Source organism: Pleurodeles waltl, chromosome 1_1 (genome assembly GCF_031143425.1).
Source record: "Pleurodeles waltl isolate 20211129_DDA chromosome 1_1, aPleWal1.hap1.20221129, whole genome shotgun sequence".
Classification (NCBI taxonomy): Eukaryota; Metazoa; Chordata; class Amphibia; order Caudata; family Salamandridae; genus Pleurodeles; species Pleurodeles waltl.
The window spans coordinates 442935353-442960995 of NC_090436.1; the positions used below are offsets into that span (position 1 = coordinate 442935353).

Sequence of the window (25643 nt, forward strand, 5' to 3'; positions counted from 1 at the left end):
GTTTGTGAAGGAGTATTCCTTCAGCCAAGATCTAAATCAAGCCCTTAGTCTTTGAAATCCTAAACCACCACAGAAGTACACTTCTAAATCTCCCTCACCCCTGCTACGCACCAATAACCTCAGGGTAGGGACTTAGAAACTCACAAGATGTCAGGCAAAGGCCAAGAGCAGGGTCCAATCAAGGTCCAGTTGCCACTGGTCAGCTGCGTACTTCCAGGAAAAGGCCTGTTGCAGCCTGTCTATCTGTGGCTACAGAGGAGATCGTCCAACTAACCCTTGGAGTCCATGATTTTGCCCTTGTACAGGAGGGAGTAGGTCAGTCCTTCAGTGCTTCTCTCAGGTTGCAGATAGACCTTCTGCAAGTCCAGAAAGTGTTCTGAAGTGGGTGCCTAGAGGTGCCACATTGTTGCCTTGCAGAAGCTTGTGGGTGTGGTGACACTTGACCCTCCCCCAACCAATGGGGTAAAATATACCGGGGCCAACCTCACCCCATTTTTTTAGTAGTTTGTTTGTATTACCTGAAACAGGCCACAATGCAATGTGTCTGCCATTTTCAAGATGGCAAAACGCTTAAGCAACACTAAACTTTTGCTCTAAGGAATGATGGAGTGTTTGGGGAGTGTACTATGGTAATCATAGTGGCTTCCCACATCTAATACTAAATTGTAATTTGGAGGAGGTACTGTACTCATAACAAGACAGAAGTCTAGTAGGACAAAAGTAGGGTCCTTTAGCAACCAGGTAGCGTTGTACAAGAATTGTCTTGGCATACTGGTCTCTACCTTTCAAGTGCACCCAAGTGTTGTATGTGAACCCAACAGACCTATCAAGTAAGATTTGACACCTAAGCAGGTTTTGACACTGTAGTTTCAAAAAGGGTGCCCACAGTCTCCACCTTGCATATTACGTAAAGTTCAATTAAGTCATTTCTGCCAATTCTGGTCAGCCAATTGTTTGCTCCTTGGAGGCTTTTTACACATTTACACACCTATTTAAGGCTAATCACTGACTGGGAAAAAGCTAGAGAGACAATGTAAATTACACTCCAGGAACTGAACTTAGACAGGCAAAAGGTAATTTTCTAAAAGGTAACGCTCCTTAATATGTATTAAAATCTGGCTTCACCAATGATTTGGATTTTAATAACTATTAAAAATAGCTGTTTAATTATTTTCCGAGCTAGTCCTGTTCCCGAGATACAGTATTAGTATTCTAATCTGTTTTGTTTTTCCCTATATAGGACAGATTGGCCTGCTACAGTGAAACAGCTTTTGTTTGGATATATTAACATTAACATATTTATAAATTCCATATAATTAACATATTTCTATATTCCATGTACCTTGCCTTCTAGGCTACAAGGTCTAAAAATGGATTAATAATATTTAAAAAGAAGGTTTTTACTTGTCAAAAAGGTTTAATCAGACAGGTCACAGTGCATGATTTGCACTGTTACAGTCAGACTACAGTGGTAGGCCTGAAGTCCTATTTGCACTGCCACTATAGTGGATGGCTGAATAGGTTCTGCAGTCCACTAATGGCATTTAGCTTCCAGGTCTTAGGGTATATTCTATACCATATACCGTGGATTTATAGGCAAATGAAATATAACAACTATTAGTATGCCAGTTCAACCATGTTTAAAGAGGAAACACAAGCACTTTCCCACTGGTTAACAGAGCTCTAAAGCTAGCCAAAAAATATGGGCCAGCAAAATACCAAACTCCGGAATGACCACACAGAAAAAGCGGATTCCCTACCTTTATGTGGTCGCTGCAACCATGGATGGTCACAGTCTTTTTTGTGAGACTGGCATGTGAACACAGCTGACGTGCTCCAAGCCCTATAAGCTTTTGGCCCTGGTACTAAACCAGGCACAATCGAGTTATTACCCCCGCAACATCGAAACCCCTGTTTGTCTCTTACCTCTGCGATGATCATGGCCATCTAGCCATTGCGTTCTGCCTCAGTTTTGGCAAGCACGTACTCCAAGTCATCCTTACTGGCTACCAAGCCTATGTCATTGACACCAAGGAGAATGTCTTCAGGTTTGAGATACTTCTTCTTCACTAGAGTCACGTATCATTCAGTGCAGGGACCTTTCTCCATTGAGAACGGTTGTTAAGTACTTGGATATGCTTCAGGGCACATGACTCGCTTTCCCAAATGTCCATATCAACTCAGTTGAGCTTTGGTCCCCTGTTCATAGTTAATACACCTCATATGATGGGTGTAGCTTGTCTGTCCTGAACCTGCAGAGATTTCACAGACTTCCCTTGGTTGCCCCTGAAATTTGGGTTCTAAATCCAGAATGCAACCAGAGTTAAAGAATATATTATCGGGAAAAAGGGAAAGGTAGAAACACTGGACTTCTGATAAGATTCCTGATTAAATACTATCGTTTCTATACGGTTGCCAAATGCGTGTATAAACACAGTGAATGAACAAATATACATATATAGATTAATAGGTAATATGATGCTCCTTATTGAACTCCAAAATGCATTAACTTTAGATTGAACAGGCATTCATTTATTGAAAATGTCCTAATTTCCTTCAACCATAAATTACAATGTTAACTAATACTGATAGCAAGGTTCAATTCACATATGACAGTCACTAGTATATCAGTATGTCATACATCAAGCTCCAAAAAAAAGACACAAAAAAAATTCAATTAAATCAGCGTCTGTTTCTTTTGTACGAAAACCAGCCAACATGTGTTTGGTGACTCTTGTCGCTTTGTCAAGGCTGTAATGAAATAAAAAGTAAAACAGCATCATCATATCTAAAGATAATACAATGTTAGTCCATAGGAATCATAACAGACATAATACATCAAGATAAAAAGATAAAATTAATACTATACTTCAGAAAAACGTAATAGCAAATTTATTAAAATAAATACATTCATTTAGGAGAATTGATCACAGTCCATAACAGCACACACCACAAAACGTACTTCACATCAAAACGTCAATATTGTGAAAGTGGGAGAGAGATTTACTATGAGCTCCCTTTCATCATAGAAAGTTGAGGTTATTATCAAATTTGCATAACAAAGCTCATCAATTCACAAAATATCCAAACATAATTAAAAAGTTGATTTTCATAAGGAAAAACTCACCAGACAGTTAAAAAATTACATTTCTACCACAGAAAAACCCAGAAATGTGTATCAATGGAATTTACCTTCACAATAAAGACAGCCATCCTTATATGAATTGATTCTTCCAAAATAATAATCTGCAATGTTTGTTTCTCTGAATATATAAAGTAAGAGAAAACTATGGGCATTTTAATTAGTCGTAAGGGAACAAAACATCACTAATTACTATTACAATTGTGGCAAGGGCAAATGATTAAACAAAAAACAAGGGAATCTGTATTCATCAAGTACCTTGGAACATGATGATTCTCAAAAAACATCATTGTTTAAGGAAGTCCACATGATTAAATAAACTGGATTTCCCTAGTATCATACAACAAATTCATACCAAACGCTGTATTTGATTAGGGATATCTAAACACAAAAACAAGCAAAAGAAAAAAGACAACCGATCAAAACTGATGGAAGCATAATGCTGTCTGGTAAAATAGTCATTCTCAACAAGAGAATTCCAAGACAAAATGCCACCATAGAAATAACCCTTTTGTCTAGGATAGAGAAATGTAACTGCCTGTCACTATCACCACAAGCCATCACTACCACCAGTGTATTCAATAACTAAATAGTAATGGACATAAAATCGTACAGAAATCGAACATTTGTGCCACAATCAGATTCCTTGGAAATCCAAATGAAGAAATTAATCAACACAAATAAGATTAAACCAAACATATCACCCAAATCATATCAGCAAACTAGGCATATCCTTATAGATAAATGCACGCAGTCCACAGATAATCCATTTCAGAGTAAATCAGGATAGATTGTCTTCACTCCCAACCCATGAGATGGTGAGGGGGTATTGTCTCCGTGTTGAAAAAAGATACATTAATTGAACAGTAAGAAAACCACAATAACAATATGCATACTTGCCTTGATATACATGCTCGTCAATTCAAACACCGGCTTTTGCTGACCAAAGAAATAAAGCTAGTAACCTTCACATTCAACTAAACCCACTATCCGGTCAGTGAGGCCACAAATTCCCATGTTGGTAAAGTTGGTGATACTAACAGCTAGACTGTCACGCTTCATAAATCAAAGCATGCTGCCAGTGTACTCCTTACCTTAAGAAATACCCATCCCTCCACTGCAATCAGGAATTCAGTTACTGATTCAAAAAATCATACAAAACAAAATGCATACATTAACCGCGTAGCCTCTTTAACCAATTACATACAAAAGAAAACTTTTCATAGGCAAACAGACAAAAGGCGGCCAAGAAGTCTGTGGCCCAGTCCAAATCCCCAGGAAACAAATTATCTCACCATCGTCCACCAGGTAGTACTACTCTCACATGTCAACAACATCTTCACTCTTTAATTGCCGTATTATGCACATATAACAGACCAAAACTAACCATGCACAATCTCTTTATAAGACTGTTAATCTCAGAAGGTAAAATCAAATCATTAAGAGGCAACAGACAGAAAATCCACTATAATAGACACAATCTGTAACAATAGGTCAAAAACAGACAGTAAGACAAAGAAAGATGCGAAGAAATTGATACTAGATTCGAACACCCATTTCCCATTATCACTAAACCGTCTTTTAAAACAGTACGTGTTACCTAATCTGTGTTAACAATTTCCATTTTCAAGAGCCAACTAGAGACTAATGTATGATATCCAGCAGAAAGAATAACTACACATTTACATCATATTCATGTCACAAGTTCAAAGATCAAATCTTCAAGTGAACTCTGAGAATTTCTGTGCAGCTATGCCATCGAGATTAGATTAGAACAATCAACTCTCACTGTTATTTGATTGTCATGCAGACAAAACATACCACCAGAATAGAGGTGACAGTCCCTGTACTAATAACCTCCTTGACCCTAGGCCACTGCCATCTGTAATTTTATGAGTTCTTAAATTACGTGCTAAAACTCCTAGTAAAACAATCAGTATTCCAAATATATACAGACATCCCATTCCTATATTGCAGAAACAGAATGTAACACAAAATAATTGTGTGCAATTTACCTATCTAGGTGCAACCCAGATTCAAAACTTTCCAGTTTATTATTCCAATAGTGTCGCACATTTTCTCAAATTGTGAATCCTGTCTCCCCCTCTTTTATCCAGCGTGACTAGTTTAATACCAAGAAATCGCATATGGCTAATTTCTTGACTGTCATGTTGGGAGCAGAAATGACTTTCAATGGGATATGAAACATCCTTGTTACATAATGCGTGTAGATGTTCTCTCCAAACCCTTCTAACCTGCTAGGCCCTGAGGCCAGTATAGTCTCCAGTGCGTCTGCCTTGTGCATCCCTCCCTTCTACAAAAACAAGCACTGACAACCAAATCAGTGTCCTGTGCGTTGGCAAGAAGTCAATATGTTGCATAGCCATGACAGTCATGGAACCCTCGGGGTGTGCTCTCCAGTCTCCTCTATCTGAGAGACGGTGGGTACTTTGCCGGAGTGGTCCTCCTTGCGTCCACCCCCAATACCACGACCATTCATCGGACCAGCAGCGCGGCAGTCCTCCAGCCACTCCCAGGTCTCCTCCGGCGTCACAAAGTACCATGATTTCCCTTTCGCTGTTACTCACAGTCTGGCTGGGTACAGGATCATGTATTTGAGGTCTTGTGCCCCTAGTTCTTTATTAACCACCTAAAAACTGCACCTCTGCTTTTGCATCTGTTAAGTGAAGTCCGGGAAGAAGCAGATAACCGTTTTGTCATACTTCAGATTTCCGTGCCATTGCGTCGCCTGAAGGATTGCATATCTGTGATAGTTGAAGATCCGCGTGATGAACGTCTGCAGCAGGGCCCCTGGTTTAGGCAGGGGGGGATCGGCGCCCCGTGGGCTCTTTCACCTGAAAAGAATTTGGACAGGTGCCTAGGCCAGAGAACATTGACAGTGAGGTCTTCCATGTAAAGATCTACGCTCTGACCTTCAGCCCTTTCCAGGACCCCTACCACCCGTAGATTGTTTCGCCTCATTCTGTCCTCCTGGTCCTCGAGATTCGCAGCCATAGTGGCAGTTTGGTGCGTGAGTAACTTCATCTGGGATTCCAGTCTTTTGCTGGTCGACTGCAGGAAATTGATGTGCGACTCAGCTTTCGTGACTTTTTCGCTGGTCTTCTTCAGAACCGCCCATAGAAGTGCTACTTCAGCCATCAAGGCATCGAGCTTCGGCTCCAGCGTGCCTTTAGATCCCAGATTGCTGCCATAATTGCTGCCAGGCGTCAGCAACAGGGGTAAGCCCTAGTGACTCCACTGTAACTGGGCAAATCCATATATAGAGCAAATAGTATATAGTAGGGAAAAATCATATAAACATTGTAGCAACAGTAAAGTACATAAATTGTTCACTAGAAATATAAAAACACATGTATAAAACCACATTTATTCTAAATCAATGTCATTTGGCATATATGAAGCCATCAGATGTGCTTCCAGGAACATATAACAAATATTAACACATTACTTAGACATACAAAAAACACAGAGAATATGCCAGACTTCTAGCTAGAAATTGTGTCCAATACAGTCTTACGTCAGTCTTCCAATTCACTAAATATGTTGTGGCTGTAATTCTTAGTTTCAAAACTCAGTCCACATTAAGGTAGTTTACACAAGGGCCACATCAAAAGAAGACTGCTGTAGGAAACACCAAAACCAAGAAAGGGGTGGCAGTGACGTATCAAAGACCCCAGGAAAGCTAAGTGGAAGAAGGAACTGGGGCCCAATCAAGCTTAAAACGTAAAGGGACATTTGTTACCCTATTGTAATCAGCTAGGTGGGCACACACAAACTCCATTCTGAAAGTCGTCACCAAGGCTCTACAAAATCTTTTCAAGGGAATAACATGGTACTCCAATCATTGCAGACCAGCATACACATCTGAGAAGGTCTCAGGCTCACACCACCAAATTTCGATGTCTACAAAAATGGAATGCATAAAGTCAATAACCAAATCTCAAGAAAAAACTATCCACAAAGAGCCATAATATTGAACGCTGCAGCAAAAAGCCGACATCCCATAAAAATGGTCACTTACCCTGAAAATGCATAGCAGAACATCTGTTGAGCGCTCACAACAAAAAGACCTTAGCTTTCTAAACGCATATGAGTCGGACTCAGTCCCATCTCATAGCTACAGCTGAAGGCGAGGGTCAGGGAGGAGGATCTAAAAATACTCATACCAACATGTGACTCTCGCATAACTAAGAGAAGTCAGAGAAAAGTGTTGGGCATCTTGAAAAAATCAATAATACATACTAAAGCACTGGAGATCATATAATTAACGCTATAACCTTAACCATATTGCATGTGGGCACAATGTAAAGCAACAGAACTTATATAAGAGAAACAACTAGCGCGATCAAGTAGCTATACTTGTGATGTTGGCCATCTTGGAAAATGCATAATCACGCACTAGGAATCCCAAAATTACCACTGTAACCTGATTTAAAAAAAAGCAACTAGCACGAGTGGCTATGCTTAACTTTGGCCATCTTTGAAAATCCTTAAACCCGTTTGGAGCACAAAGGATCATAAAAATGCCGCCATAACCTTAATCATGTTGTCTATCATCTATTTTAACGAGACAGAGAGCGCAATGGTGTAAAAATGGGAGCTACTGAATAGCTATAATAACCGCTTGGTGCAAAACCGGTAAGAAAAGGCTTAGCAACAGCACTATTAGAAGACCCAAATCAACAAAAGCTGAAGGCTGTGATAAAACAAAGTTAATAAGCATAAAGAGATCTAACAACTAAATACATTGACCGTATAAGCAATACAACATCAGGGTTGGACAAACCTTTATCTTGGCTACAATCTCTCATCTGCATACCATACCCTATGGGTTAAAACAGGAAAAGTAGCACAGTGATATTAAATACATCAGTGTGGATAAAAACAGACGTACCACAAAATGTTTCAGGTGTCATTAACTTAAAGAGGAGAAAGCCAATGTGTCCCTAAATCAGGGACCACATTTCATTTGCATCATTCAGTCTGTGGCGTGCTGTCCCATATTGTTCAATCAGCCTAGCCTCCATTTTATCCAGAATAACGGAGGTAGGTGGTCCTCTGTTGTTTGTCAGGGTAACATAAAGGACTGACAACCATATGTTGTCTGCTGTATGGTTTAAATTCATGAAATGTTCCACAAGTGGAGCACTGCGTACTGCAAACCTAATCCTAGATCTGTGTTGCAGTATACGTGACTTCACTGGCTGTGGTGTTTGTCCTATATATACCAATCGACAAGGGCATCCTACATAGTACACAACATTTTTTAGTATTGCAATTGGAGAACTTTGCTGATGTATTTTACCATTTAACACAACTTCTTTGGAATCACTGGTAAATTGACATGCTGTGCAGTTGCTACATCTGTAGTGATCACTCAAGGGGGTTAGCTCCAACATTTCTCTAAGACCCTGTTTCTTTTTAGTTGGAAAAGCTGCTTTAACTAAATGACCTTGTAAATTGTGGCCCTTCCGAAATGAGAATAATGGTTTCTCAGTCTCTAACGGGGTCAACATTTTCCAGTTCCTCTCGATGACTGATCTGACTTTATTAACTTTGTGGTTATATATGTCATAACGCATGTTAGAGGAGTATCTTTTTGAGGACTTTTGGGGCACCAACCAAGTTTCCCTAGGGTTAAACCATGCCTGTTTAGATGCAGTTTTTAACCCGCTTTTTTGGGTAGACTCTACTAATTAAATTATTTATAAGTTTAGTGGCATTTTCAGAGTATTCATATCTATTGGTACAGTTCCTCCGAATATGGAGGAATTGTCCATAACGCAAGTTCTCTTTCATAGTTTTAAGATGGCCACTTGAAAAATGCAATAAGGTTTTACGGTCTGTGTGTTTCATATACAAGCTCTCTTCAATATTTCCTTCATTCACCATTATCCATAAATCTGGAAAATTGATTTTTCTAGTATCATAATGTATTGTAAATTTAGGGTCTGGTGTTTGCTGGTTAAGCCACTCGTGGAAAGCTATCAAAGTGGATTTTTCACCCTCCAATATCATGAATACATCATTGATGTATCAGAAACACTGTATAATGTTTATTTTGAAAGGATTTAAGATGCTATAAATACATTTCTTCTCAAAGCAGTCCATGACAAATTTGCTACCTCCAGTGCAAGGCTGCAACCCATGGCCATTCATTAGCTCTGCAAATATAGACTTTCCTTAAACATAAAAAAATTGTTTTTCAAACAGAATGGCCAGAGCAACTAGAAAATCAGTTGAATGTTATGCGGTAAAGGTCTTACCTCCAGGGCTGCTCTGATCACTTCTGTCGCCTCAGCCAGTAGAATATTGGAATATTGGTATATAGAGCCTCTATGTCAAAGGTTATCAGATATTGTGCCTGTTCATTAAAGGATGACCCTTCTGCTTTGTTAATTATGTCCATGGAATCCGCGACATATGCTTGTGTGTCAATTACAAGAGGGTTGAGGAAAACAACATATTTAGCTAGTGGTTCCAGTATGTATTGCCCCCAGGGACGTCTCACCATCATTTACGTGCTCAGGCCCCTTTGACTGCCCTCCGGGCTGCCCACTTGGGGTGGCCTAGCTGTCTATTTTGTTGGTCTGGTGCCCCTGTCCTCTTAGGTTTCACCATGGTGCCACCTTTGCCAAGGTACATATAAAAGGAGTGGTAAGCCCAGGTCTGCTTCGTTAGACACAAGTCAAGATGTTGGCTGACTGTTCAGTCACACACAGGTGGTGGTGGTGGGAGGGTCTAGCAAGCAAATCAGCCCGGGAGGTTCAGTATGTCGCCAGTCCAGTTCACATCTCGCAAATCAAGGCACAGTCACTTCTCCCGGCCTGAGCCCCCACTTTCCTCCTAGCAGGTGTAGGCGGTGCTCACTTCATCTGTATCCTTTGTATCTGGTTCGGGGGAAGGTGTGCCCAGATACATTACCTTAAACTGTGCAAGACGGTTCCCAGGATCACACTGAATCCACCGGACCTAGTCACGTTGCTCACCCCTTTGAGGCACCTCCCCCTCGGCGGGCCCCAGCAGTGGAAGACCCTCCGCCCAGATCGTGCAGTGTGACCTGGAACCTCGCCTCCGACTGGGAGCCTGATCGGGTGATCAATCAGGTGACGCGCAGTCCCCTTATCATCTCTCCAGTCGCCGGGAGTCTTCATTGTGGTCTGCAATGCTGCCCTCGCCTTCTGTTCTCCTTTGGGCCGCGTTCACCTGTCCATTCTGCTTTCCACCGCAGGGCCTCTTCCGGTTGCGCCCAGCGTGGCACCACATGGACGCGGCACTAATTCCTCACCATCCGTTGCTCGTATCACCAGTGCGGGCCTCTGGGCTGGGTGACACCGGACCTCCGCAGCCGGTTCCGGGCACCTCTTCCCCTCTGCCGGGTCTCACCACTTGCAGGCTGCTCAGCTCGAGAGGTCGGCTTTGTCCGAAACGGGAGGGTGCCTGTTACAGTTTCAGGGTGCTAGCCACCCCAGGGCACACATCAGGCGATCAGGAGCCTTGGATGGCAGGATTATGTGGCGGATTAAGGGGTTTTATTGGCTACTGCGGCAGAGCTCCTTAGAAGGTGGTCATTTTGGATGGCGCCAGGCCACGCCCCTCTAATAAATTTCTTAATCATAAAGCCTAACTGCAGGGAGGTGATGTTAGTACCTCCAGCAGCATATGAAATCAGCATTTCACAATTGCAGGGCGTTGGACCGGTTGTTGATAATTCTCTTTCTGCTCAGTTAGAAGGGTTTTACTGCTTAACAAGTTCTATCCTCAGCTTGCCAAAACAGAAAGAGGACTCAAAAGGAATGTGTGGGTTTATAAAGTATGGATTCAGCTCAGTTCTCTCACACTTTGTTATTTGACGATGTCACATTGTTTGTAATAGTAACCGGACAGGACGTTGTTTTTGTTTTCACTCAAGATGACTCAATATTAAAAAAGTAACAAAAGTTTTTCATTTCTATGATAACTGCTACATTGTGCCTTTTGTAAATGTGTGTATAAGGAGTGAAACTGACAAAACCACTTGCAAAATGTTGCTTCTGTAAGAACTTTGCTTATTTGATGCCAATGTTTTCTGTGAATCGTATTTCAGACAGACATGAAAACTAAAGGCAGCTTGTTGTGGACTTTGGATCACACCAGAACTGCTTTCGGACGAAGGACTTTGAAGAAATGGGTGACGCGACCTCTTGTAAGAGCTAGGTAAGACATTAATTATCACATGCAAGATGGGGCAGTAGGGTCAAACCCTGTCCGCAGGATTGGATGATGGAAATGGACCGGTGCATGCAGATGGAGAGAGAGGTGTATAAAGGCAGAGCATTGTAGAAAGCTGGCTTGGTGTGTGGTAAGCACCTATGGTGTTATCACCCTATACCAGCTCCAGATATCCCCTATTAGTGAGGTGTAGTCAGTGTCTAGGAAGCCAGGCTCTCCAGAGGTAGCTGTGGGTGAGCAGCCAAGACTTATCTAGGAGATATGCAAAGCATATGCAATACCACTTATAGTCACACAGCACTTGCACACATGAAGGAACCACACAGTGTTACAAAAATAAAGGTAATTTATTTTACTGGCACACATACTAAAATACTGTATAGGCAATGCTCTACTAGCAGGTGAGTAAACACACTATAATATATACGCCTTAGTAATCAGTCATGGGCATAGAAAGCAATAGAAAACAGTGAAATAACAGTAAATAATAGAGACACTAGGTGGGAACCAAATCATATACTAAAAAAATGGAATGCGAAAGTCAGACCCCCACCCAGGTAAGTGGAATCTGTAGAGGGGAACTGGAGGAACTAGGAACAAGCCGTGGCAAGAGTTGCAGAAGAAGAGTTGCACAGCTGCTGGGGACCCGGAAGGTCGGATGGGACTCAACTCAAGGAGGGGAGTCCTAGACAACCCTCAGCTGTGAGGAGAGCCAGAGGTTGAGGATGCAGCCCTCACAGGCAGCAGGCATAGGAGTTGCAGTGAGGCCCACTCAGCCCACCTGGAAAGGAGTCCCATGTCACAGGAGCAGCAGGCAGGAGACTGGGTTGCAGGGAAGAGTGCTGGAGGCCGGGGCTACACAGAGCCCAAAGATACCTTGGAAGAAGAGCCAACAAGCCTTGGTAGTCGCAAGAGTCACGGTGCACAGGGATACCGTCCTGCAAGGAGAGGCGAAGACTCACCACCTCCCAAATTGGACAGCTGATAGAGAGGACCGAGGGTACCACTTCAGACCACCCCTTGTAATGCAGGATCCACGCATGGTTGCAGGAGAGAGGATCCACACTGCTGGTCGTCGTTGCTGATGGTGCCTGCAGATGCAGGAGAGTGACTCCTTTACTCTGAGTGAGATCCCTTCTTCCTTCTCAGTGCAGACTAAAGACTTGCCTCCCTCCAGAGGATGCACAGCCATAGAAATGTGGCAGTTTCTGGAAGGAGCTGGTGAAACAATGTTGCAGAGTTTAGTTATCGCTTGGAGCTACAGATTGTAGGTTCCTGCGAAGTCCAGTTGCAGTTCCAGTGGCCAGAAGTCAAAGTAAACATTGCAGAAAAGTCCTGCTGGAATCTTGCACATCGAATCTGAGGACCCACCCAAGAGGGAGAGCTTATATAGCCCTAAAAAGGGAATTGGCCACCTGGCAGGGTGACAACCTATCAGAACGGGACTGTAATGTCACCTGCCTGGCCTGGCCACTCAGATGCTCCCAGAGGCCCCTGCCCACCTTGGATCCAAGATGACAGAATCAAGTGGCCACCTGGAGGAGCTCTGGGCACCACTCCTGGGTTGGTGATGGACAGGGGAGTGGTAACTCCCCTTTCCATTGTCCAGTTTCGCACCAGAGCAGGGACCGGGGGTCCCTACGCTGGCGAAAATGAGTTTATGCAAGGAGGGCACCAAAAGTTCCCTTCGAAGCATACCAGTGGCTTGGGGAGGCTACCCTTCCCAAGCCATGTAACACCTATTTCCAAAGGGAAAGGGAGTTGCCTCCCTCTCCCAAAGGAAATCCTTTGTTCTGCCCTCCTGGGCTTGAGCTGGTCAAGCAGCAGGAGGGCAGAAACCTGTCTGTAGGATGGCAGCAGCGCTGGCTGCCGGGTAAAACCCTGCAGACTGGTAGAATTAAAGATGGGGCTCCTCTAAGGAGCCCCCACAGTGCATGAAATCATACAACCAATATCCAGTATTCGGGTATGATTCCGACATGTTTGATGCCAAACATGCCTAGTTTCGGAGTTACCATGATGTAGCTGGACATATGTAGTGACTTATGTCCAGTACATGGGTAAAATGGCGTCCCACACTCACGAAGTCCAGGAAAGTGGAGCGGGAGTTTGTGGGAGTACCTCTGCTCATGCAGGGGTGCCCTCACACACAGGTACTTGCACCCTCCCTCTGGGCTAGGAGGGCCTGCCACAGAGGTAACTTACAGTGACCTAGTGCAGTGACCTGCAGTGAAAGGGTGCATGCACCTTTTCACACAGGATGCAATGGCAGGCCTTCAGACACCTTTTGCATGGGCTCCCATGGGTGACATTTTACATGTTGCAGCCCATGGGGAACCCCTGATACTCCAATGCCCTGAGTACCTAGGTATCATATACTAGGGACTTACATGGGGGCACCAGTATACCAATTGGTGGGTGCAGAAAGTCAGGGAGAACCAAATTTAGAAAGAGAGAGAGCACAGTCACTGGGATCCTGGTTAGCAAGATCCCAGTGAACACAGTCAAAACACACTGACAGCAGGCAAAAAGAGGGTACTTTCCTGCAAGCATGCCTGCAGAAATTTTGGAAAATACGGGGGGACTGGGAGTCAGACAGTGGCTGCTAAGATCGCATGTCGAGTGACTGGGACACCACAGAGAAGGGGGCGTGAGGATAAGGGCACCCTTAAGGCAATTGGGCCGGGATGTCACACATAGCTGTCTGAGACAACAGGGTGAGACGTGTCTCTCAGCCTGGAGCCATGTTACTGATAAGGGGCGTTGGATGAGCTTATTCTGTAAACTTTTTACTGACTTCTTGGGATGATAGGTGATGGAAAGGCCTGGGACGAGGGGTGCTGCGTAAGGGGTGTCATTGTACAGTTTTCTGACAGTTGTTCACTTATAAGAGAATAATAAAAAAGGTTTAATAAAAAAAAAATATTACATGCAGTCCCTGTTGTTGGATATGTATGTAGCATGCGTAGATCTTGGTCATTAAGCTGTTATCCAGTTGAATCCAGGCAAATTTGCTTCAGAGTGGAAAGAACAACCACTACACAAGCCTCTCCAGGTCTTGGTTAACAGTGAGCGCTGCGACTGCTACTCTTCAGGGGAGGCTCTGCTAACCCTTGCTGTGGACCGCGTGGTCCCTGTTTGATTGCCCCCTTGCATTCGTCAGCGCTGGCCAGTAGGCAGGCAGTATTGTACAGCCCTGATGCATGTATGGCTTTCCCTGCCTACGACCTTCGCTCTATTTCATCTTTTCTCAAAATATGAGCGTGTAATGTAATTAATTTGTTAATTGCTGACATGTAATAATAATAAATTCAGACCTCAGTTGCTCAGATTAGCTGATTGCTCAGCTTAGCAAGAACTACTAATCTGGTCTTAAATCTTAAATAGTTGAGTTGGTGGTCTCAACTCCTCTTCCTTGAATATGGAACGTTGTTATACCGGAGAGCTAGAGACTGGGAAATCCAGACATTTAGGGAACAAGCTTCTTCAAACAAACACCAGTTAAAGATTAGTCAGTTGGAAACTAAACAGAAGTATGTTTTCACATCAGGTAAAAAAATCATCTCATCAAACCAGGGGGCGTAGAACAAGCTATTTTCAAATAAGCATAATATAAATGGAAATGGAAACAAATTTCCAGTTCATCCTGAAACTACCCATTCTGACAATTGCAAATGAGCTGGAGACACAGGCAGTGTTTGTGAGTTGAGAAAGCTGCCTCGATGTGGCGGGAAGGCGACCTTGTTGGAAGCCGGGTCTGGGGCAGGTGAATATTACAGGTTTTTCCTTACCAGGCGGAAAAGGTTTTTAAGATAAAGGAAGAGGTTGGCAATAAATCTGGTTGTGAACTGTATACTAAGACGTGTCGTTAGCCGTTTCTTCATAACCGTTAAATATCCAAAGTCTATGTGAGATGTTGAAGAATTGATTTCATTCACGTTGGGTCTGGAGATGTTTTTTGGCACTACGCTCGCCTTGTAATTGTAGTCTTTAATTATTATGAAGTAAATGGCGTTGTTTCCTAACTTTCAGCTGTTTACATTATTCTTTGCTAATTTACAAAAGTAACTTGAGATTTAAACCCAATAGATGTAGTTGTTCTAAAAATACAGGTTTTTGTAGCCGTGTTTAAAGTAGGCGGGATTTTTTCGGAGGGTAGTTGTTGATTCCCGGAAGTCCCTGCGTTATGATGCATATATGTTAAAGTAGTTTCAACAAAAAGGATTCATCAAACATTCGGATGTTGTCACAGACGTACATGGGCAAGTACGGTCCTTGTAAGAAGACAAGCTACGGGTGAAAGCTCTAGGGCAAGAATTGAGAAGCGAGACTATTCTCTTGGGCACTGTGTGTGATTCCTTGGAACTTCCATTCAAACTTTGCTGCCTCACTTTGAATTGGCTCGAATGGATAACAAACCCCTGGAGCTCTCAAATAACATGAATACTGCTAGCCCCATTCACACCAAGGCAGAGGCCATCGATCCACCAATGGGATGTTTCCCTGGAAGCCAGGGGACCTCCGTTGTTGGGGTAGAAGTACACCTCAGTCTTACCTTTGGAACAGCTGGATCTGCAGAATGCCACAGTTTTGTTTCCATCAGTGGAGACAGAGTACAAACTATGTGCACACACTGTCCTGGCTGTGTGTGCACACTCGCTTTTTTGCCTCATTTTCAAGCTTAATTGTCCAACGTTTTGGCCCTTCACTAAAATCCTTGGGAGAACGTATGGATTTCTGTGCATGCTGTAGTTTTCCATATGTGCTCTTCCACCTCTGTACTTACCAGTGCAGACGCCCCATTGCTATGCAGTCGGCATAAGTTTGCCAGAATTCTTTACCTCTACCTCTCTGGAAACACATTGGCTTCGGGGTATATTTGGGGTGTTATATAATTAGGGCTGCCCCCAAAGCTGTACACCCTTATTCTGATATTGAAAAGGTTTTTGATACTTTGTGATTGGAAAAGATCTAGAAGACGACGGAACAGATGGAATTGGGGGGGACTATCCTAATGCGTAGGCTGTATAATCCCTGAGGTATCTAAAGTGGTTCGCCATTGAACCACAGGTTAAAAGAGTTGGAAAGTCTAGCAAAGCATAGACTATCGGTTGATGCTGCATTGTACATTGCTATATGGGGATGATATGTTATTTCATTTGGGTAATTTGCAAGGGGACTCTGATAAAACAATAAATACATTAGACCGATATGAAAATCTTTTTCTGAGCTGAGAGTAAACTGGAGAAAGCCCAGTGCCTGTCCAGTCCGGCAGCAGCGGGAACTGAACTTTCACCTCATCTTTGTAGACTTCACTGGGAAATTACCAGAGGACGATACCTCGAGATACAAATCTATCTCACAGAACAGAAATGTACTTGATAGGAATATTTGCCCAGCAATACGGGCTATGAGAAAGAGTGCACATTCTAGGGCACACCCCGATTGCCAGTCACGGGCAGGATCGCAGTAGCCAAAATGGCGGCAGTCCCCTGGTCATTGTATTATTTTGTAACACTACCAGTGATAATTCCAGGGAGTTGATTCGGCACAATTGATACAGTTTTTACTTATTTAATTTGTGGTCCAAATAGACACGGAGTGGCTTTATCCAAGATCCAGCTTTGTACACTGGCAGGTGGGTTAACTGCTCCAAACTTTGAAACCTATTAGTTAACTGCCCAGTTACAATGGCTGCCAAGGGGTGTGGCAGGACAGATTGCCTAACGGGACCCCACCTCTGATAGAACTGATGAGGATTTTCCTATGGCCTAGAAGAGGAGGGATGGAGGGGAGGGGACATCCAAGTGTATTTAAATGTTGTCATAGGTGCCTTCGCAAAAGCTTCATAAGTGTACCATGTACTCCTGAGTTTCCTGTCGATGGACTGGAAGCCCAACCCACCAACAAATTGGGGAGGCTTGCAAATACGTACGGAAAAGGAACTGGTGAGTATAGGTGACATGATTGGGGCACAGGGGTGGCACACCTTTAGACTTTTTTGCACTAAGCGAGAAACGTAACCTACCTCCTGGACCGTTCCTGCTTTATAGAATGGTCTTTCCTGCTCTGTAAAGGATATTGTGGTTAGGAAACCCAACACATCCGGGGTTGCAGATAACCTTCGCCACTAACAGAAAGTGCAATGCTGTTAAACTATTGAACAGGGCATTGCTTAGCTAAGTTAAGCCTACTTTAGATACTGTGAAAGACGGATGAGCAGAGGCCATAGGTAGAACCTAATTGAGGAGGAGTGGGATAATGCACTCAAACAGGCACTTAAAATATTTAGAAACACTCGTTTTAAGATTAGCCATTATTATTATGTGCATAGAGCATATATGATCCCCGCTTAGATTAATACGTGCTACCAAAATGTCCAGGCTACTTGCCACAGGTGCTGAGCTATAGGGCAGGATATATACGTATGATCTGGAATTGTCCTGAAGTGGAGGGTTATTGGAGTAAGCTAGCGCTGTTAGTAAATGAAGGGACTGAAAGCGATGTACTGGATACATTCAAAACCTGTTTTCTGAAAATATTACCCCCCCCCCCATAAGAGGAAAAAGTTAATAAGCAGATTCATCGATCTAGCTAGTCAAAGGGTAAGAGGCACAGATACGGAAATTACAATGGACCTCTAGTAAAATGGGCAGCATAGGAAAGCCTGGCATTACTCCATGATGAAAATGGGCCGAGGGGACCCTTGAAACGGTGAAAGCTTGGGAAACGATTTGCGATGCTTTCAGGTACCCAGTGAGGATCGGTGTGGACCAGCCCTTTCTGGTGCCCTAGACGACATATCCCCTTCTTCTCCTCTCAATAGTCTACTGGTGCTGACTACCATGTTCGCACTGCTAGTTGTAAAGTATGTAATCAGTGGCACCTTTTAAGTGGAGATGTTGGAATACCCATAGCATCAGAGAACATGGATTGAGTTTGGTGAAGAAATATCAGCATGCTAATTGCCCCGTGTTTCTTGTTGAAGTTAGATTGATTTCTGTTTAGTTCACGATTTATAATATAGTACCTATCCATAGAGATGACACCTGTCCTGTATAACAGTATAGAAGTTTTGGAGGCATCACTTGGATGGCTGCTGATAAATGATGTGACATCCAGGAACATTTCAACACTTAATATATGATCCTGCCTGTTATTGAGGATGTCTGATGCTACTCTATTGGATTTGAACACCCTTCTAATAAATAAGGCGAAATTTCATGAGATGTGCATGTAAGTTGCTACAAAACTCGATAAAATGTTCAAAAAAATAAAAATGGGGTTATATTTGTATGTTTTCAGGGCCGGACTAGCCAAGCAAAATCGTGATCTATCAACAAAAATGAATACTTTGTGGGTGTTCTCAATATTACCCATTTCAATCTATCGACAGGGTACCTTTTTAATCCACTAACCATCACATTTATAATCCTGATAATCTGTGGTACTAAATTCTCAATTTATGTGCACAAAAAGTGTTTGTGGTTCAGCACCTGTGTGGTGGTTCTTAGCTTGGGAAACCTACCCCATACTCTGAAAGAAACAGTTGATGCTGGGCTAGCCTGTTAAATGCCAAAGTTTAACATCTCAGAAGATTAACTCCAGTTTATAGATGTTACTTTGCTTGCTAAGTGATTCATCTCCGAAATTACTTTGTCTTTGTTCAGTAAATATTTCATGGGATTCCATGCTGTTTCAGCCGGGAAATACAAGTGGACTTGGCTAATAATGGAGTATCTGCCTGGAAGCTTATCTGGTCCGCCACCAAAAACAGCTGCTGTGCACTTTTGCAGTTGGTGAAGAGCTAATGTATATTTTAGGAGGCCGTTTTAAAGTTTGCACCTGCGGCTTTTTCAAACTAATTTATCGGATGTAATTAAAAATATGAACATTGGGTGGAGGGTAATACATGAAGTGGTTAGAGTAGTGGAAACAAATTAGATGTCTGTATCATATGTAAATCTGCGATTTGGAGGAAAGTAAAAAAAAAAAAAAATCCGCTGTGCAGCCCTTTTCATAATTCGCGCAGTTTAAATGTTTATTCTCGACAAAGTCAGTGCATTGACACAGCACAGTGATTATACACTGATCTTCTAGCATAAAGGTAATATGTTATATCTAGAACTGTAAACTTTCAGTTGCAGGCATTTGAGATGTGGTGACATTTGCTTTTCTGTGAGCTATTTTCACTCTTTTCATTCCACTGGGCTCAACCCCCGATGAATGATACCCGACTTTGCTTTGGTCAAAAAGAAAAGATGAATAATAATGACATTTTGAACACTATAATAAATGTTCATCTCTTTCACCCTCTGTGCTCCATGTTCTTTACGTTTCATGTGATAATTTACAGTAGAAATAACATTGCTATGCAACTCATAGTCTTGCGTTGGTCGGTTCAGCATAACAATCCAAACGGATTTTAAAGTTAAAGACCTTTTGGCAATTCTGCTACCTTTAGCACTGATTGGACCAGGGCATCGTGTTTGTTTCTGTGTCAAGTTCGCGTTTTTAGGGTCGAGCGCACAAAGCGCTCTGTCCCTGTTATCTCTCTACGCGCTTGTAACCACACCCATCAGTTTGATTGGTTCATAGGCTTGCCTTTTAAAATTCGCTTAATTTGATTAGTGAAAGGCATGCATACGTAATGCCTTTTCCGGTGTTTAGCCCTCCTCAAGTGAACCTGCTATCTACTGAAAACATACGAGGCTCCATGTTTTCCATATGGTTTCTGGACTACTTTTTCTCTTTATTTTGTAGGCAGCACGATCTCTCTGGGCAGTAGTTGCACGCTTTGCATTACATCGATCCTGTTACATAGATAATTGCACTTTTGCCAGTAACATGGATAATTGCACTTTTGCCGATACGTTTACGTTGCAAATGTTTGTTGTATTTAACATGGGGTTTTTGTAGTGAAAGTGTTTTCTAATGTAGAATTTCCTCATGCAGAATCGCTCTTCCTTGAAATCTCCTCCTCCCTGTTTTGCAACCGAGTTGCTTTCTGTCCGATCTGAAATCACAAAAACCCCAAGTTTTTCCCATTTATCGGGGAATCTTCTTAGTCCATATAGCCACTTGTTCCCCAAGTGTCTGATTGCATAAATGTGAAGTTCCTTCATCCTTTATTGCAGTTTCAGGCCAGGCTGTCCAGTACTTGGACATTCCATTTCATTCGGTTGAACAAAAATAAGAATGATTTCCAGTCTAATTTTGTTAAATAATTATTTGAATCCATTTCTCCAAAATTGTTTGTGATAGTGAATAAATCAGAGAAAAAAAACTCAATCGACCACATCACATTCTGGACTATTCAACATACATTTATTATTCATTTTCCTGAATAAATATTTCCAGAAATTAGTTAAATATGTATTTTTGAAGCCCGTATCCTGAACTATGTGGATAGTGATGCTATCCTCCGATATGCTAGAGCCCAGCCCGAAATCACATACCAATCATCAAATATCCTGATCTTTCCTGACTACACAAAACTGGTACAACAACAGCGGCAGTCATTCAGTGCAGCCAAACAATACCTTCGGTAACAATTTATCTTACATGCTACTCTACCTGGCCTGACTAAGGGTCATCTTTGAATCTTCAATGCACTTCTTTGAGATGCCGGAGGAAGTCTTCCACTGGACTGATGAAAGAGTCTCCATTAAACCACATACCCCACCATGAGTAGATTCGGACTCCTCACAACATATGGAGAAAGAGGGGATCAGGGATACTCAAAAGAAAAAGCGTAATAGATCTGGATCCTCCTGGTGTAGAGCCCAAGAGGACCTGCTGGTCTGGAGCAGGCCACGGTGACATCATATCCACCCAGAATTGACACACATGATCGGTTCTTCTTCAAAATCTTGTATGGTTGCACTCGGGCATTTAATCTGCCTAAGGTGCAGTGAGGGAAAACTTTGATTAAAAGACTGTCTGCCACAACCCTCTTTAGTTGCTGTAATTATATAAAGTGTTCAATTCAAATGGGATTTGGGGATCCATTGGACACAGAGGGTACCCCCTGTTGGGTGTCTCTCTTCTTTGTGCTCCACGAGAGATGCTTCCAGTTCACTGAAGTATTCGGGGGGTGGGGGTTGGAGGAAGATTGTTGGGGAATGTTAATGTTTATATGTGCGGTTGTGATCACAGCCAGCACCAACCCACAGTTTCTAACACATATGTATAGTACACAACACTGGCCACCGAAGGTGCGAGGACCCCTCCAGGGCAACTCCAGATTTTGTCATGGAATGTGCAGGGAGTCCTAGATAAGATTAAACGAGGGGCCTCTTTAAAATATTCCAAGAGAGCAGGGGCACACATATTGATATTACAGGAAACACATTTCGCAGGTACTAAAACCCCATGCCTAGCTAGATATGGTTATGACCAGATCTATATCATGCAGGATTTCTGAGAGGATCAAAGGGTACCAGCATTCTAATACAACAAACAGTAACCTTTCCAATGAGACAGACCTGTTCAGACCATCTCGGCAGATATGTGGCTGTAACAGGCACACTTTAAAGGGAAACTTTCACCCTTTATAATATATATGACCCCCCCTCCACTTCAGGTCAAACATTTATTGATAACAAATTTCGATTGTGGGGACACTTTCCACCCGGTATTACAGTGTTTGTGGGTGACTGACATGCCGTAATGGACCCCCAACTTGACAGACTCCGCTTGGGTGCCGGGCCACCCAGAACTAGCAGATCCAAACTCTCAACTATGATCACTATCCTTGGCCTATCAGATATATGGAGAGTTCATCACCCAACACTACCTGGCTTCATATACTTCTCCACAGCACATAACTCACTTTCCCAGATAGACTACTTTCTGGTCCCCACCACACTGACATATAGGATACTAGATATTGAGGTCTTAGATCAAGGCCTCTCAGATCATTCCCCTCTACTGCTGGGTCTCAGGGTGGGACCTGAAAGACCCCCTATCAGATGGCGCCTAACAGCATGGAACTTGCAAACCCCAGATTACCGGGCCGCCCTTACAAAGGGTATCAAAGAGTACTTAATACACAATGTACATTTGGCACAAAAGGCCACAATGCTGTGGGAGGCCCTTAATCCAGTTATCTGCGGAATAGACATACGTTTTTGTGTGGGCGAGAGGCAACGTAGAACTCAGTACATTACAGACCTTATGACACAAATACAAAGGTACGAAACTATGGGTGGCATGACAGAAGGGGAAATGCCTTGATGTCAGCTGGGCTTTGTACAACAGCAGTACGGGCAACTCCTCATGGAGGAAGTGAAACTGGCCTGGAGGGAAGCCCAAAGTAGGATCTACCAATGGGGAGACAAAACAAGCAAAACTCCACCATAGGCTATGCATGGCAGCTTGCCCCTCAATGACTCTTTCCACTCTTAGGGTTGATCGAGACACTCTAACCACTGAACCTCAAGAAATATCCCAAAGGTTTGCAACATACCTCACTGATGCATACTCTGCACAGGATATCTTATCAACTGTTTGATCACAGATTTCGTGGGGACATTACCACTGAGAATGCTGTTGGATATGGCCCACAACAAGCTGGAAGAAGTCCTCACTGAGGTGGTGCTCGGGTCGGCATTGGCTTGCCTTCTCTCCGGCAGATCCCCAGGCTTGAGTGAGTTCTCTGCAGAATTTTTCAAAACTTTTATGCCTGATTTTGTGAAACACTTTCTGCAGGACATACATGTGTCAGGAAGAGAAGCGGAACTACTCCCTGACTGGTGACACGCCAAAATTGTTGTTCTTGCCAAACTGGGCCGCCGACTGAAAGACCCAGCCTCCTATTGTCTGATATCCTTATTGAACGTAGAGGCCAAAATACTGACCAAAGCACTAGCCAGCCAACTATTACCATATATCAAGGACCTCATACACCTGGATCAGACAGGTTTTATGCCAGGGCGGGCCACAAGACATAACGTATGTTGGGCCTCCATTGCACTTACCCTCGTGGGCCTTCTTGGACAACCAGCCGCAATTATATATGCAGATCTAGACTGGGCATTTGGTTGTGTACACTGGGATACCTATTTGCTCTATTGCAAAGACTTAACTTCGGCCCTGGATTTTTAGCTTATATCAGATTGCTTTACACAAACCTAACTGTGGCTGTTTAAATAGGAGGCCACCTATTCAAAACTTTTCCAATCCACCAGGGGATGCGCCAAGGGTGCCCACTCTCCCCCATTCTTTTTGCCTTAGCGATTGAATCCTTGGCGGTATCGGTCAGAATGGACTCTGAGATCCGTGGTTTCAAATAGTGTCCGCTGATCTCCAACAGGATTGCATTATACAAGGCTGATATCTTATTTTTCATGACAGACCCTGATGTTACAGGCCCTCGAATCCTCCAAAGTATGAAAATCTTCAGAGAAACATCAGGGCTTTTTCTTAACATGTCCAAATCTGCCCTGCTTCCTTTAAATGGTTACACTAGGCCCATCACATTGGCTCTGGATCTACAGTTTACAATGGAGAGCTTTAAATATCTGGGTATATTCTTGTCTCCCAGTCGAAAGCTGTCCGACCAGAAATATTGAATCAATCACAACTAAAATATACAGTGAAATTATGGTGTGGTTGCTCCTCCACACATCACTGCTGGACCTCATCAATATTTAAGATGGTCTCCCTCCCACAACTACTATACTGAATACAGAATTATCCTTACTTTATCACACGTAGCTGGTTTCAACAATTTAATACTATCCTATCAGGTTTCCTTTGGAACAGCGAGACACCCCGCATTGCTTTAAGCACCGGTTTTCAATTCAGTTATGTTGGGCGTGCAGCTGACAAGTACTCCTATTATGCAGCATCTCATTCACTGAATATTAACGAATGGTGATGCAGCCAACATGATGACCTAGCCTACGCAACTGAAAAATGGGCGATGGCGACACTTCGCTCCTTATGAACCTCCACAGTAACACAAGGCTTATTCGGCTCAGTCCTCCTCAAACTTTCATTGTGAATCTGCAGGCCCTGTCATGTGTATTTAAGATATGCAGCAAATTGCTTTGCTAAAAGATTTTGGGAGCAACCAACAGGATGACTTAAGCATCTTTATCTCAATTACAGAAACAGCAAGTGTGCATGGAGAAGAAAGTCACCTTGAACTTAGAAGAATTTTCCTTTCAATTCCAGTGGTGTTGACAGTTGCTAAAAGTTCCAAAAAAGAACACGCAAAGAGTTTTGTCATCAGTGACTTGTAGTCATAGGTCAGGTTTTGTCCAGAATACGGTTTAGTACAAAGACACAATGAATCAGCTTGGTAGTTCCAGAAGAAGCTGTTGCTCATGCTGCTCAAACAGAATTCAGTTGATAATATAGCCCAACGACTAACATTATCGAGTTGGACTCTAGAAAGCAGCTTCTGCTTCCACTACACGATGCTCTTTTCAAATCTTTTCTGTCCATATTGGAGAAGACATCTTCTTCACTCTTGATCAGCAAGGAAGTGGTGCGAAACTATAGGTCTGTTCCAGGAGACCCAATTTTTTAATTGAAGTTACTACATGCTGTAGAGCCCAGATGAGCAGATCTCTAAGAAACTGGACTCCATCAACAGAGAGGTTTTGCCTCTGGGTGTCTTGGTCCAAGGTTTTCAAGTGGCAGATGTACCCTGTCTTGGTTGAATCACTGTTTTTTAATGCTGCCACAACAACTCTTTGTATAGACCACATTAGAACATATTAATACAGTTGATTTGTTAGGGTATTATGTATAGTGTTGCATTATCACTTGAGGTCAGCATTTTACTATCTTTTAAAGGGGAGCATCTCTTAATGTCTTAGGCAAGTGACTCCTTTGAGTAATTTGAAATCAGTGGGCCACAGTTGGGTCCATGGGGCTATCTACATCATCTAATGTCTACGTACAGTCAAAGTTTGCTAGGCAATCGCCTTGTGTGCTTCAAGGATATAACTTTAGAAAAGCTAGAGTAACCAAGAGCATATAAACATAAGAAACCGGTTCCCAAGCCCCTTGTCAAGGTGAACCACAAATATGATTCAGACTTCTGTTATAGATGATCTTCAACTGTGACAAGAGATGATGATCCACCTGAATGATCAAGGAAATACTTCCCTCAAACATTTTCATAACAACTGACAAAAACCCAATCCTCCCTCCTCCGCTCCTCCCACTGCCCACGCAAACTTGATTTCATGAATGATCAATGTCAGTGCATATAGTTAGAAAAGGTTGTCTCTGAATAAAGGAGCATCTCGAA

At 42.8% G+C, this 25643-nt stretch overlaps 1 protein-coding gene across 3 annotated transcripts in view; it reads left to right on the forward strand.

The window, feature by feature from the left end:
- MSH3 (mutS homolog 3) overlaps positions 1-25643 on the forward strand; it is a 1766808-nt gene that overhangs the window by 841013 nt on the left and 900152 nt on the right. For all 3 annotated transcript variants that reach the window (XM_069224514.1, XM_069224522.1, XM_069224532.1), the window contains exon 12: positions 11250-11359. In XM_069224514.1, coding sequence (XP_069080615.1) covers positions 11250-11359 — 110 coding nt within the window. The remainder of the gene's footprint in view (positions 1-11249; positions 11360-25643) is intronic.